Source organism: Kwoniella europaea, chromosome 1 (assembly GCF_036810445.1).
Source record: "Kwoniella europaea PYCC6329 chromosome 1, complete sequence".
NCBI lineage: Eukaryota > Fungi > Basidiomycota > Tremellomycetes > Tremellales > Cryptococcaceae > Kwoniella > Kwoniella europaea.
Window position 1 is genome coordinate 1,695,881 of NC_089487.1, and position 14,405 is coordinate 1,710,285.

General features: G+C 45.3%; 5 protein-coding genes across 5 annotated transcripts; 3 read left to right on the forward strand and 2 right to left on the reverse strand.

Moving 5' to 3' along the window:
• Positions 1 to 238: 238 nt before the first annotated feature.
• V865_000637 (uncharacterized protein) lies at positions 239 to 4,109 on the reverse strand (the record flags this gene model as incomplete). Its single annotated transcript, XM_066224467.1, has 19 exons — positions 239 to 575; positions 652 to 786; positions 853 to 863; positions 934 to 1,142; positions 1,208 to 1,318; positions 1,389 to 1,485; positions 1,558 to 1,577; positions 1,643 to 1,741; positions 1,800 to 1,844; positions 1,900 to 2,054; positions 2,130 to 2,203; positions 2,263 to 2,350; positions 2,404 to 2,557; positions 2,622 to 2,691; positions 2,748 to 3,122; positions 3,196 to 3,488; positions 3,563 to 3,800; positions 3,866 to 3,968; positions 4,030 to 4,109. 19 exons carry the CDS (start codon positions 4,107 to 4,109, stop codon positions 239 to 241), a joined length of 2,694 nt encoding a protein of 897 aa, XP_066080564.1.
• Positions 4,110 to 4,530: 421 nt separating this feature from the next.
• On the forward strand, positions 4,531 to 6,109 carry V865_000638 (uncharacterized protein; the record flags this gene model as incomplete). Its single annotated transcript, XM_066224468.1, has 7 exons — positions 4,531 to 4,732; positions 4,801 to 5,085; positions 5,151 to 5,181; positions 5,298 to 5,398; positions 5,467 to 5,533; positions 5,586 to 5,634; positions 5,735 to 6,109. The coding sequence occupies 7 exons, from the start codon at positions 4,531 to 4,533 to the stop codon at positions 6,107 to 6,109; spliced, it is 1,110 nt and encodes a 369-aa protein (XP_066080565.1).
• Positions 6,110 to 6,295: 186 nt separating this feature from the next.
• V865_000639 (uncharacterized protein) lies at positions 6,296 to 7,095 on the reverse strand (the record flags this gene model as incomplete). Its single annotated transcript, XM_066224469.1, has 4 exons — positions 6,296 to 6,361; positions 6,444 to 6,642; positions 6,743 to 6,803; positions 6,876 to 7,095. 4 exons carry the CDS (start codon positions 7,093 to 7,095, stop codon positions 6,296 to 6,298), a joined length of 546 nt encoding a protein of 181 aa, XP_066080566.1.
• A 1,279-nt stretch (positions 7,096 to 8,374) lies between these two features.
• On the forward strand, positions 8,375 to 10,250 carry V865_000640 (uncharacterized protein; the record flags this gene model as incomplete). The annotated part of the gene is made up of 5 exons (XM_066224470.1): positions 8,375 to 8,560; positions 8,635 to 8,716; positions 8,778 to 9,168; positions 9,305 to 9,893; positions 10,041 to 10,250. The coding sequence occupies 5 exons, from the start codon at positions 8,375 to 8,377 to the stop codon at positions 10,248 to 10,250; spliced, it is 1,458 nt and encodes a 485-aa protein (XP_066080567.1).
• Positions 10,251 to 11,467: 1,217 nt separating this feature from the next.
• On the forward strand, positions 11,468 to 14,287 carry V865_000641 (ribonucleoside-diphosphate reductase, alpha subunit; the record flags this gene model as incomplete). Its single annotated transcript, XM_066224471.1, has 4 exons — positions 11,468 to 11,510; positions 11,582 to 11,715; positions 11,831 to 12,271; positions 12,326 to 14,287. 4 exons carry the CDS (start codon positions 11,468 to 11,470, stop codon positions 14,285 to 14,287), a joined length of 2,580 nt encoding a protein of 859 aa, XP_066080568.1.
• Between the last annotated feature and the right edge of the window lie 118 nt (positions 14,288 to 14,405).

The following is a 14,405-nucleotide window of genomic DNA, read 5'->3' on the forward strand; positions in this document are numbered from 1 at the left end:
GCTTTTTGTTTTAATGATTTTGCGCCGTCTTGTAATTTACTTGAATGAATGCTTGTCTCCTTTAGGCTCTTGTATGAAAACTCCACCCTGTGGAATGTATCATTCATATAAGTTCGCGTCGCTGCATCCTCACACAAATTGTGAGAACCTTTCGCTTTTCCACAGGTCAATGGAGATCGCGATACTGTACACAGTGTTACATCACAGCAGTACTCTATTGTCTACTATACATAAGCTACTACTCCACTTCTCCTCCTTCCAAGCCCCGCTTCTTCACCTGCCCTCTCCACGTCCTCAACTCTTCAACCCTATTCTTCAACTGTTCATCCTCATTGAACTGCAAGATCATAAACAAGGAACTTTCAATTTGATCCATTGCTGAATCTTCATTCTCTTGCTCTTCCATGAATATCTCACGATCAGCTTCATCCATATAATCAGCTTGTAATTCCCTATCTATCCTTCTCGACTCGAGATCCCTGAGATGCGCTTCAGTAGATTTGATAAGTTGTTGAGAGAGGCTGGAGGGGAGGGAGAGGGATATGACGTGTAGGGAGTCGGTAAATGATTTGTATCTACATAAATTATATGTCCATACTGTATCAGCTTTGAAGTCAAGTCGATCTGTGTTTAAGATTGATAGATACTCACAACAATGCAAGGAAAGATGGTTCGCTCTCTTTCGTGATAGCGTTGATGACCCGTTGAAATACTTCGATGAGGTTATTGGGACTATCGTTCCATACTCGAGAATCTTTCGCTACTTGTAGTAAACCAGGTACCAAGCTATATCAAGGAAGACGGTATCAGTCAGACCAGGTAAGACTGACGACAAGTTTATCGCTGACTTACAATGCTGCAGCCTGGACAGATCAGGCAGATAGACTTGTCAGCCGTGCGCCTCATAGCGCCCACATGGATCACCCAACTCACCTCCCTTACACCTTCCGAGTACTTATCTACCAACCCCTCCAGACTCAACTCCATACTCTTCATTAACCAAGGTTGGAATTTCCCCCTCATAGTAAAAGCGTACAAAGCGAGATTCTCAAACGCTTGGACTTTCTCATCCATCTCTGACGTGTTGGACGCTACGAGGGTATCTTCACTGTCGGGAGTAGACTCTTCGAAACTCGATATCACTGGTGTGCATACATGGTGAGTCTCGGCCCTGCCAAAGATCAGATCGGACGATGAAAGAACTTACAAACGTCCATTTTGGGTGGTTTATATGACGCTGCTTGTAGTAGGGGCGGTATCACCTGAGGTAAGAATGGCTCGAAATCATCTCCTAACGTCTGACAGAGACTTGTCCAAGCTATATATAAAAATCACAACCATGTCAGCTATGCTTACTTGGTGAGATTTGAAGTAAATCGCAAACTCACCGTCCATGAGATATGATGACCGCTTATCATCAGGCTGCAAATTATTCTGTATGGTGATCATCAACTGAGCGAGCTTGACCGCGTCCAATGCGAATGTCTGCTCATACACATATCATTGGTCCGCATCAGCGATCCTCTCTTATTCGTAGTCGATGATATTGATGCTTACCGCCTTCCCTACTGCCGAGCCTGTTGATAGTACACTTTCGTTCAGCTCAACCACATCGCGCATCCTAGGATCATGCCAAACACACCTATCAAGCTGGCACACTCCATAGCTCGTCCCTGAAGTTTCTGCTGAGACTCCGAGGTAGCGCTAGCCAGCGTATGTATATTGATATCCATGACGTCCCCTTTAGTATATGACACATGTTAGCGACAATGTCCTATTGAATAGTTCCACAGACTCACGATAATACGGTGCAAAAGACTCCAGTGCTCCAAGAGCGACGTTCGCTATTTTGATATCAGCTACAGTCTCAAATTGCCCGCAGAAGAAAGCTGTACTTACACATCGTTGCCAATACCTGCTCCTGCAAAAACAACGGCCCAGCTCGGAACTGATTTAACAGCGACCTCACCAGCGGATCGAGGTATGAGGCGAAAGACTCCAATTCAACGTCTTGGAAGAAATTGGTCAAACATGCTGCGGAGTGGGTTCGGACTCTGCAAGCGGTCGAGACAGATATTAGCCCTTAGGATCGAAAAAAAAATACTCTTGAACTCCAGGGGAAGGCTCACCTCGTTATGGGGTCTTCCAGTAAGGCCAAGCACACTTGTAACACATCATCCGCGTACTCCTTTTGCATTGTTCCCTATTCAACAATGATGTCAGCTGCAGAAGTATCAACGAAGAGTCTAAAGAATAGCTTACCTCGCAATCCGAGCAAAGTTGTCCGATACATTGCAAGAATGCATACCTGACTCTTGGATGCGGATCTTTGGCAGTAGGCGATATGATCCTACGTCTCTGAATAAGTTCATGACCCTAGAATGTTATGAATCGAGAACTTACGTCAAAACATCACGTATACGGGGCTGTAATTCCTCCAAACATCCTTCTGCAACTGCTGCTATGGCCACCAGAGCGCAATAACGACATCTCCAATCTTGCTGAGTGAGGAGTGACTCGACCTGATTCGAGAGAGCGGGCAATATCGTCGTACCTCCTGCGCGTATGGCGTATCATCAGTAAAGTTGGCTAGTCGGGCGAAAGGGTCGACATGCACTTACCAAGAGCATTAGCTAATCTGTCCAAAGCTTCTTCGGCGAATACCGGATAATCTTCATCTTCCTCGTCGAGCTATACTAGCACTCAGCATGACAAATCCGGGCTGATAAAGTAGACAGAGTACATACGTTCGTAGTATCCAACCAATCTTGACAATCCTCACCGAAACTTCCTACTTGTCTACCTATCAATAGACCCACCAATTCTCTAGGTCCTTTCCCTGTTTCCCATCCTTCTAGCTGAGTAGGACGTAATTCGCAGAGCGACAGTAAGATCTCTGTAGATGGATTGGCAATTTCTTCCCATTGTTCCATCGGCAGGCTTGAGGGTGGGTATGGTGAGAATTGATGTGAGACTGATGTGCTTGGAGGTGAGATCAGCGATAAGAGGTAAGGAAGTATATCATTTAGAGAGGGAAGATATAGATTAGGATGGACAGATGCTAAGTCTACAAGAGGGACTAGAGCGTGTGAGAGCGATTCAGTTGGTAATCGAGGTAGAGACTGAATCGACATATCCAAGTCAGTTTGAATATCGATCATGAGGCGCGAAATACTGTAGGTTGAGAAGACCTACTCTAAAAGCCTGATGTAACAGGTCTGCACCGATCTCTTCCCTTTCTTTACCCGTTACACCTTCCATCAAGACACTTCGTACCGCTTTTATAGCTTCCACTCTGACATCTACACTCGGGTCGTTCATACCTGCTAACAAGATCTGAGCGAGCTGAGGTGCAGGTAGTGGATCGCTAACTGAGTCGACCAAAAGAGTCGGTGTCATGTCGAGAAGTTGAAAAGGCGTGAATCGATGGAATGGATGTGGAGATGCTGTGAGCTCAAGTAATACTGGTGGTAAAGGTAGTAATGGTCCTGTAGTCGGATTAGGTCAATCAGCTACCTACGTAACGAGTTGAGGGGAAATGAAAAGCGATAGGAAGGCTTACTGTGTCTTGCTGAACTCTCCTGTACCCATCCTGCAGCACATTTACCCAGACCTTTTCTCATTATGGTATGCATCTCATCTTTTAAACCTGCACATAAAACAGTCTCGATCCTTCCTCGGGTGGTCTCTCGAATGACATCGAAAGGAGCTGTGGCATGTTGAGAAGTTGAGTTGAGGAATAGTCCGGATACAGGTTTGAAAGCTAGTCGTCTGAGTAAGATGAGAGCAAGAAGTCGGTACTACATTTGTGACACAACATCAATAATTCTTCATTCTTGTGTGGTAAAGGTAAATGAGAACCTACATCAAGTTGAAAGCCTCCGACACCTTGTGCACCTATCTGAGCCAGTAAGAGCAATATCTCCGCTGGAGCATCGACGACGAGATTTCGTAGATGTTTCTCAGCGCTGTTGAAAGCGTCGTTAGCATCCCAACGGTCTTTGAGGATACCAGGAGAGCCGTACTCACTCCTGTCTGGGCTCATCCGCCGTACCCAACAGAGCTTCCAATACGTTGCCTATATCTCCCATGAGGTATTCCGTCGACATCTTGTTAGGTACCGTACCTGTCTATCGGATAAGGTCAAATTTTCGTATCAATCCCTTTGCGTCTCAGGACGTACTTCGTTCTTTAGGAATCTCGTGGTAATTCTACTTAGCAGCAAAGAACTTGGACTCTGCGGTCAACGTCCGACGGTCGACGTGAAGGAATGAAATGGGATGAAATTCATCTTGTGTTGTTCGCTGATCTTCCGTCGGAATGACACATGATTACAGCTTGTTTCTAATCGATCAACTTGCGATTAGAGGTACCATTAGGATATAGTTGTAATGACCCTTCTGGGCTCCTACCTCCACTTACTCGTCTGTTTTTTTTCCAGCCAGAGAAGAAAAGTTCAAAGTGATCAATCGATCGTTCACCCTTCTCCTCTTACCTCGCATCTTCAAGTGAACGACAACAGGAGGAGAGATGCCCACTCTAGGTCCATCATTGCTGTTCGCAGCGGGTCTAACACTGGGTGTAGGAGCAGGTATTTTCTATCCTCGAAACCCTACTTCACCTATACAGAATGTCCAATTACCCCCACCACCTCCTGAGGGCGGTAAACAGGATAGTAAAGCGCTAGTACCGACTGCTATGGGAAGTGCAGTCTTGTCACATGGCTTCCCAGGTAAGCTATATCATCTTCTTGATTATCCTTCAAGAATATTACAGCTGACCTGTATCTCGGTTTTCCAGGACCAACACCTGATATACTGAAACGAACAGCCTATACAGCAGCCTACGATCGACGACTAAAACACCCAGCATGGACTGCTGAACATCTCACTGCTACTTCATTAGCTAAGACCCCTCCTCCCTCCGCACCCAACACTCAACCCGTACCGCTTGATCAGGCTAGGAAAGCGGATACGCTGCCAACTGCGAATGGCGAGAAGATGGTGGTTAAAGGTGATAGGTCGAAGAGTGTGTTCATGGAAGATGAGGGTGTACCAGAGATGTTCAGAGCAAAGTTGCAGGATTGTAAGCTTAATCCTTCATGTGGGGATCATGGGATGGATGAAGCTTATTTCGTATCTGGTGATTAGACTTTAAGAGTGGTTACGATAGAGGACATATGTGAGTTTAGTTTTCTCCCTTTCACATACCCACAATCTGTCGACTTACAATTAGTCGAATGATGGCCGATGTCAATGAGATGTTAGATGCGATACTGATATCTACAAATGATCTAGGGTCCCAGCAGCCGATGCTAAGATATCCCAAAAAGCGATGGATGAGACTTTCTACCTATCCAACATAGCTCCTCAGGTCGGTGACGGATTCAACAGACATTGTATGTCAACTGATGATTTCATGATGTCTCTCACTTGTTGAAAAGCTGATATTATAATCGTCCTATAGATTGGGCATACGTGGAAGATTTCTGTAGAAGGTTAACGAGCAATTTCGAGGATGTTTATGTATTCACGTAAGTCAGCTTCGAATAGTGGATTGTCCTATGTAGCTGACGTTATATGCAGTGTACCCCTGTATCTACCTGCGAAACATCCGGATGGTAAATGGCGAGTGGTGAGTGAAATGTATTCGTTTGACTGTTCACTACCTCTCCATTTGTGTCACATATACATCAATAAGGCAAACCTGATGCTGAGTTCGTCCGTTCTTTTAGACATACGAAGTGATTGGTAATCCACCATCCGTCTCAGTCCCTACTCACTTTGCAAAAGTGATCCTGGCTTCTCGGCCAGACTTCTCTTATCCCCAGAAACCCTCTTCCAACTCCAATCCCGCTTATCCCTCAACCTCACCAAACACCATCAAAGAACTGGCATTAGGAGCCTTTGTCTTACCTAATAAGGAGATACCCGATGAAGCGGATTTGAGATCATTCATCGTACCTGTCGAACATGTTGAACGAGCTGCGGGGTTGAACCTCTTCAATGAGCAGGTGAAGATGAGGAGCAAACAGTTATGTACCGTCACGCAGTGTCAGGTCATCGTAAGGAGGTTTGACGATGCGAGGAAAAGTATAGGGAAGAAGTGAGTGGGAGAGACAGAAAACTCGCGATGGAGTGTGCAGGCATGAATTTACATGATTATAGGATGATATGACATGGAATGGTAATGCATATCCTGCTATTCTATTTCTCCTAACTCCATTTACATCTTGTCATCTCTCTCAGATGTTTCATACAAAGCAGAATACTTATTCCAATGGAATCGAATTGTATCAATGTAATTGGACCTCAGTCGAGGAAATACCTGGAACGCAAGGTGGATCCAGCCTATAAAGTACCTATATGGCGACATGCGTATCAGCTCACCGATCCATACTCTACATGACCTTAGATGAAGTTTTTTACCGAATTATCACTCACTTTGCACATACATGCGGAAAATAGTCCGGTGTTCACCCAGGCCAACGTCCTCAAAGTGGATTTCAGGTGGATATCTTTCCTGAGGAACATCTCTCTGAAGGTAGTTGGGAAGGGATACCTGTCGGCTGGGATATGGCTGTAAGATTGTCCATCTCCTACGATGTACCACATGATCGAGGAAAGGCAGAATGGGAGCCACCTGTATGAGATCATATAGTACAAATCAGCGCTACTATCGCTTGAAGGTTTGAGAGCTAGATATACTGGTTTGACCAGTGAAAAAAAAAAAAAAAACGTACAATTGTCCCTGAAGATATACTAAAATTATGTTCGTAAGATCAACAATAATGATCAGACTGACTGTAGGAAATTTTCATATGATCTCTCGTCAGCTTGTTTTCCTTCATCACCGTGATGAATATAGAAACTCACAAAGATGGATAAACTCGTGAGTAGTCAATTTCTGTTGAATGAAATAACGATGAAAACATGGTTTCTGATCTTGTTCTTGGATGGATTGATAACTTGGCGGAGGAGGTAGTGGTGGTGTCGGCGGCAGTGCTGTTGGTGACGAGTAGATATTTCTTCGGCGAGTATTCCCAACCTCTACAATTGACATGTCAGTCAGGAGTGAAGTAGAAGGATTATGCATGTTGTGCTTACTGATAAGAACGGAGACATGTTGAAGACGACGATAGGTTATTGGTCAAAGTTGAAGAAGGAAGGAAGAAAGAAAGAAAGATGAGAATACCATACTGAGATATATAGCGCAAGTGGTACCAACTAATCGACAACACGCACACACGCACAGAGAGTCAAATGCACGAATACCGCTAGACATTCGGTGACTAATCTCACGTCAGCTCATTTCGGCATAGAGATAGACACTATGCGACACTCCTGCTCCGCCCAATGATCATACTATACATACAACATTATACAATCACATTACTCGTCTCCATATCAGTGTAGTGTTCTAGTTATCATCGTGGCGTATTCCTGCCTGATCACTTCCAGAAAAAGGTGATATCAAAATGATCTGCATCTATACATGACGATCGTTCAGCAATTTGATCGGTGGAGTGCTGGAGTGAGGAGATGAGACACACCTTTGCCAATATTATTCAGAACTTTCAAGGTCATTCCGAAGAAGAAGATAGCTTGCATCCATCTCAAGCATATTTCTGTAAAATCTCTCTCCATCTTGATAGCCATCCGCAAAGAAGGATAGTACGATAAGACTGTTATTATCACTGAATCCCATCTGTTCGTTGATCAAAAAACGGTTTTGTTAGTACTGTAAACCATCTTCATCATCCTGGAGAGTAGGATTACTATATATGGTACTTACTTGAGGTATGTATCGTATGGTAAATACAGGAAGATATAGATCGTTGACCAAAGTAAGAAAGTATCGATTATACCTACATTCAAATAAATATCATAGTTTAATGGACTGCCCCCTTCCTTGTTCAAGATTAAACACTCACCGAAGAGAATAGTCAGATAGTGAAACAACACTTCTTTAGCCCTCTGCTTGAAAGTTGATGACATTGTCGTTGTCCCATCATACGTCAGATATGACCGCGATTGTCCTTCAGTGCTGCAAGGAGCTGACAGGCTGATTGAATCTTGTCTAATACGACTATCTTCCAATATGATGAAGAGTGAGGGAGACTCAAGCACCAAATGTTTTTGTTCTTGTTTCTGTTGACAGGATGGACAAAGCCGAAGAGCAGTAAGCATGCGGAGACTCCACAGTGATTCCACGGAGATCTGAGGTAACTCCGTCTAGTACTTGGCTGTCATCGCATACTCGAGTATTTCTTGGCATAATGAGATGTCAGAATTGAAAACAGATGACTCTACATATCCCACCTGTCAACCTCTCCTCAAGACACGGAAGAGTACCAATTGAGCAATTGCTCCAAATGCCCCCATACTTATTCCCACTTCCTACCACAACCCTCCTCACCTTCTCCTCCCTCCTCACCGACCCATCGGGATCATACACCACTGTTCTATCCGAAGCTACAGCAGCCAGGACGAGGTTGCAGCTGGCACTGAGGAGTGTACATGATACTGAGCCTGGATCAAGTGCTCTGGCCGTATTGGATGTGAGTCAGCTATCACCTTTATTCAAGTCGCCTATCCGAGTGCCAATGGGTATAGCTGATCGTGCATCCTTCAGGCTGTTCAAATCTACCTACCTTATTTGAAAGGAATAATAGCATGTTTAGATGCGGATGAGCTTCTTTTCAAGGGAGAACCAAGTGAGCTAACAGAGGACTTTCTGTAGCACCGATGCGTGTAACACAGTTGATATCATTTCAGACTTCCCATGGACATCCCCATTAACGCAATACAAACTTTCACCACCCCTCCTCTCCCTCCCCTCCATCCACTCCGAACACCTATTCGTCCTCCTTACCTATACATTGGCACTATCGAATTACGCTCACTACATCCTCTCCTCCTTGCCGACATATGAGAAAGAAAGTGTTTCTCGCAATCTATCAAGTGAAGATGAAAAGCGAATAACAGCCGGATTAAGTCGAGCCGTCGATCTGTTATGTCAGGCATCAGGTCTGGCAGATTGGATAGCGGAGAACGTGTCGTTACAGGTAGAACCGATTAAGAATGCTTTGGGAGGGAGGCTGGCGGGGAAGGGAGGACATAGGTGGCCTGTTGAGTCGAATAGGGAGACTTTCAAAGGGTTGTCTATGTACGTTGTGTTCTACGTCTAACACATCACCCAGCCTGAAGCTGGATATCATAAGATATGACATTATCATGGAATTTTAATGAATATCTAATACACGAGAACGAAAGCTAATTATACTGCTGGGTCACACCTATAGGATGTTCCTAGCAGATGCCCATCTCACCGCTATCCGTAAACTCCTCTTACCAGTTCTCCCTCACGTTCTCTTCTCCCCTGCTGGTCCCCCTCTACCGTCAAAGCATCCCTCAGCCTCATTACTCGCCAAACTATATCTGCACGTTACATCATTATACACCTCGTCCAGAGCCCTGCTCAAAGTCCAACAGCATTCTTCCTCTTCTGAGGGGAAGAAACTATTCTCGAAGGACTTCGATATAGAATCAAGTGAAGGAGAGATTATAGTAACATTGAAGAGATATCTGAAGAAAGAATCGTTATTATCTAGTGCCCTGGCGAATAAATGGTTAGGTATAGATTTAGGTGAAGGGGCGAAATCGTCAACACCAAAGATAGGAGAAGCGCTTTCGTATTTGAAAGAATCATTAAGTCGCTTGGAAGATTTGGAAGATTCCAAAACGCGGGAAAGGTTAAAAGGACTTTCGATAGGGATAGGGAAGAATACAGAGAGGAAAAAGGAAGAAAGGAAGAGTAGAAAGTCGAGAGTGGAGTATGAGGTGGAAGATACTAAGGCTTGGGTGAAGAGTTATACCAAGATGAACGATACGGTGAGTACAAGTTTGCACTCTGCATTTTTGCACCATGTTTTGATTTATCATGGAGCATGAGCGGAAATTGTGATTATGACGCTGAATGAAAAGAAGGCTTATATGAAATTTTGCTGACTGCTTGGATATCTTCTGGTCATACTTTAGGTGACATTCCAACCCATCCCACCCGTATCTTCCCTGATCGCACCTTCCGGCAGACCAATATTCGGCCCTAAAGCATTCGTACCTCCTCCAAGCAAATTCGAACCCGCGCATAGATTGCCTAGTCCCGGTGATGATGACGATGAGACAGGAGGCAAAGATAAAAGTGGGGAAGGGGAGGCGGAATATGCGGGGAAGGGAAGTTATTTCTGATCGTGGTGATAAGATAAGATAGTATGACTAGATCCTCAGATCGGGTTCGTATACTTATCTACGTGTTGTACTTGCATAATGACATATCTTGATCGTAACCAAGCTCATGTTCCATGATCCGAGCTCACAAAGATAGTGGTCAGAGAAGACATCGTATATGAGCGTTGTACTCTTTGTGAGTGCGAGGTGGTCAGTGGGAACCTGAGTATCGCGCGATGAAGGATGGTCGGCCGATACACTGCTCTCAGATAGAGATGATCTTGTTCACGTCAAGATAACATCAGTCGGCCGAGCATGCTTGACACGACAGAGGTACAATCGGGTCCGATCATCTGATCTGGGTGTTAATCTTGCTATCAGATAAGTTAAGAGCAGAAAAGGACGCGTACCGTCATCTCGAAATCATGCTAGATGATGTCAACTGTCTACGCGTCGAAGCGAATGACGTTTCGTGTACGAGTGTGGTACAACATTACATGACCACGACGCGTTGCTGTCAACGAAGCGAGAGAGGTTGTTTTCCGCTCTCCATCGGATAGCTCTGGCGTAAGTCAGCCATCAAGCCCAAAGCCAAAGCCAAAGCCTAGATCGAATTGACTAATCTATGAGGATTTATCCTGACATTCCTGAGCGTTTTCCTGCCCATCCAACCTCCACTTCTGCTTGCTCAGCAGAGGACATACAACAGAAGACTAAAGAAATCCCACTTGACGAGAGGAGGCGGGTAAAAGTCAGGTCAACTTTCCGTGATCCTTTATCCTGATGGACGCGTAAATCAGGTGTTTGGGATCACGACACACTCAACCCGAGTACGCGATATAAACAGACGCGTACCACAGAACATTAGCTGAATCAACATTACATAATCCTATTTTCAAGACGCGATGGTCGATTCTCCCTCTGGATCAGAAGAATTTAAAAGGGGCGGGTGTCTCATCGCGATCCCCTCCTTCCTAATGTTTTCTCTCTTTCCTTCTTCATCTCTTCTTCTTATATATCATATATTGTATAACTAAAAGGCTTGGTCCTTGACTATCACACGCTACGAACAACGTCTACGAATTTGTAAGTGACTCTTCAGCTAAAACCATGGATCTCATCGAGTCCAATTTAGCTGACTAAGCTATCCTCATCGACGCGCTCAGATCAACTAGATCAGATCAACTTCCCCTTCTCCTGTACTTTCTTCTACCTTACACTCATAGAATCTCATCAAAATGGTGATGTGGATCTACAAACGAGACGGTCGAAAGGAACCTGGTACGTCTTTTTCAGTTGCTGGCTTCCCTCATCCGTACCATGGTCAAAGCTGATATTTGTGTGTCATATAGTCGCCTTCGATAAAGTCACTGCTCGTATAAACAAGCTTTCGTATGGTCTCGACCCCAATTTCGTTGAACCTGCTGAAATCACCCAAAAAGTGATTGTTGGTATTCATGCTGGTATCACTACTGTCGAACTTGACGTGAGTATGATTCCCCTTCCATACCCTACTTTGCGTGCTGCGACAAATACAGTGTTTCCATCTTCCGTGTCATTTTGCAATGTGAGCCTTCAACTGACTATTTGTGGTATTTCAGAACCTTGCTGCCGAAACTGCCGCCTATCTCACCACCAAACACCCAGATTACGCTATCCTCGCTGCCAGAATTGCCATCTCCAATCTCCACAAGGAGACCAAGAAGCATTTCTCATCAGTCATTCAAGACTTGTACGAATGGGTCAACCCCAAGACCGGCAAACATGCTCCTATGATCGCCGACGACGTCTACAAGATCGTCATGGATAACAAAGAAACTCTCGACTCAGCTATCATCTACGATCGAGATTTCGCTTACAACTATTTCGGTTTCAAGACCCTCGAACGATCTTACCTCTTACGAGTTAATGGTAAAATTGTCGAAAGACCCCAACACATGATCATGCGAGTTGCTGTTGGTATCCACGGAGCCAACATCGACAAGGTCATCGAGACTTACAATCTCATGTCTGAACGATATTTCACTCATGCTTCTCCTACTGTAAGTCAGCTATAATGCTTCCGACCGATGACATGACTGATAAGTGAATTTTAGCTCTTCAACTCTGGTACTCCCCACGCTCAGATGTCGTCATGTTTCCTCGTTGCCATGAGAGACGATTCTATCGACGGTATTTACGATACCCTCAAGACCTGTGCTCAAATCTCCAAGACTGCCGGTGGTATCGGTCTTCACATCCACAACATTCGAGCCAAGGGTGCCTACATCGCCGGTACCAACGGTTACTCCAATGGTATCGTCCCTATGTTGAGAGCTTACGATGCTACTGCTCGATACGTCGACCAAGGTGGTAACAAACGACCTGGTGCCTTTGCCATCTACCTCGAACCATGGCACGCCGATGTCTTCGACTTCCTCGATTTGAGAAAGAACCACGGTAAAGAAGAAGTCCGAGCTCGAGATCTCTTCTACGCTCTCTGGATTCCCGATCTTTTCATGAAGCGAGTCGAACAAGATGGTGATTGGACCCTCATGTGTCCTTCCGAATGTCCCGGTCTTGCCGACGTTCACTCGGAAGAATTTGAGAAACTCTATGAAGGCTACGAGAAAGCCGGTAAAGGTCGAAAGACCATCAAAGCCCAAAAGCTTTGGTTCTCCATCCTGGAAGCTCAAACCGAGACCGGTGGACCTTTCATCCTTTACAAGGACGCTGCCAACTCCAAATCCAACCAGCAACACTTGGGTACCATCAAGTCATCCAACTTGTGTACCGAAATCATCGAATACTCTGCTCCTGATGAAGTGGCTGTATGTAACTTGGCTTCTCTCGCTCTTCCCGCTTTCGTCGATCTCGAGAAGAGAACCTACGATTTCAAAAAGCTTCACGAGATCACCAAGGTAGTTACCAAGAACTTGGATCAAGTTATCACTCGAAACTACTACCCTGTTCCCGAAGCTCGAAACTCCAACATGCGACACCGACCTGTTGGTTTGGGTGTACAAGGTCTCGCCGATGCCTTCATGGCTCTCCGAATGCCTTTCGACTCTCCTGCCGCTCGAGAGCTTAACATCCAGATCTTCGAGACTATCTACCACGCCGCTTTGACCGCTTCTTGCGAGATGGCTCAAGAGCTCGGTAAATACCCTTCATACGAGGGATCACCCATCTCTCAAGGTAAACTTCAACCTGACTTCTGGGGTCGAACACCTACCGACCTCTGGGACTGGACCGAACTCCGATCCAACATTGCTAAACATGGTGTCCGAAACTCCTTACTCGTCGCTCCTATGCCTACTGCCTCCACATCTCAGATCTTAGGTTGGAACGAATGTTTCGAACCTTACACTTCCATGCTTTACGCTCGACGAGTCCTTTCAGGTGATTTCCAAGTCGTCTGTCCTTGGTTACTCCGCGACCTCATCAACTTGGGATTATGGGACGATAACATGAAGAACCTCATCATCGCTGCTGGAGGATCCATCCAGAATATCCCTCAGATCCCTGCCGAGCTCAAAGCTATCTACAAGACTGTATGGGAAATCTCTCAAAAGGCAGTCATCGACCTGGCAGCCGATCGAGGAGCGTTCATCGATCAATCTCAATCGCTCAACATCCACTTGGCCAACCCTTCGTTCTCCCAATTGACCTCGATGCACTTCTACGGATGGAAGAGAGGATTGAAGACTGGTGCCTATTACCTCCGAACCAAACCTTCTGCCAACGCTATTCAATTCACCATCGATGCTGCTACTCTCAAACAAGCTAAATCACTCGCTGCCGACGGAAAGAAACCTGCTGCCGCTGGTTCACCTTCGGCTTCGGCTGAATCATTGGTAGCTCCAATGAGACAAGTCAAAATTGCCACTACCGCTTCTTCCGCGCCTGTTCCTCAACCACCTACACCTAACGCTGAAAGCCGATCTGACTCGCCTAAACCTAGCGAAGAGGAAGAGATCACCTATGAAGAAGCCAAGCGAAGAGCCGAGGAGAGAGCGGAAGCTGCTTTACAATGCTCGATCGAGAACAAAGATGCTTGTTTGATGTGCTCTGGATAGACTCAGTAGAACCCTGGTGGTTTAGGCTAGTGGATGTGTTTCTTATCTAGATTGATTCGGTTACTTTCTGTTGTACATTTTCTTTAGGATTACATTTTTTATATAGTTATTATATCTT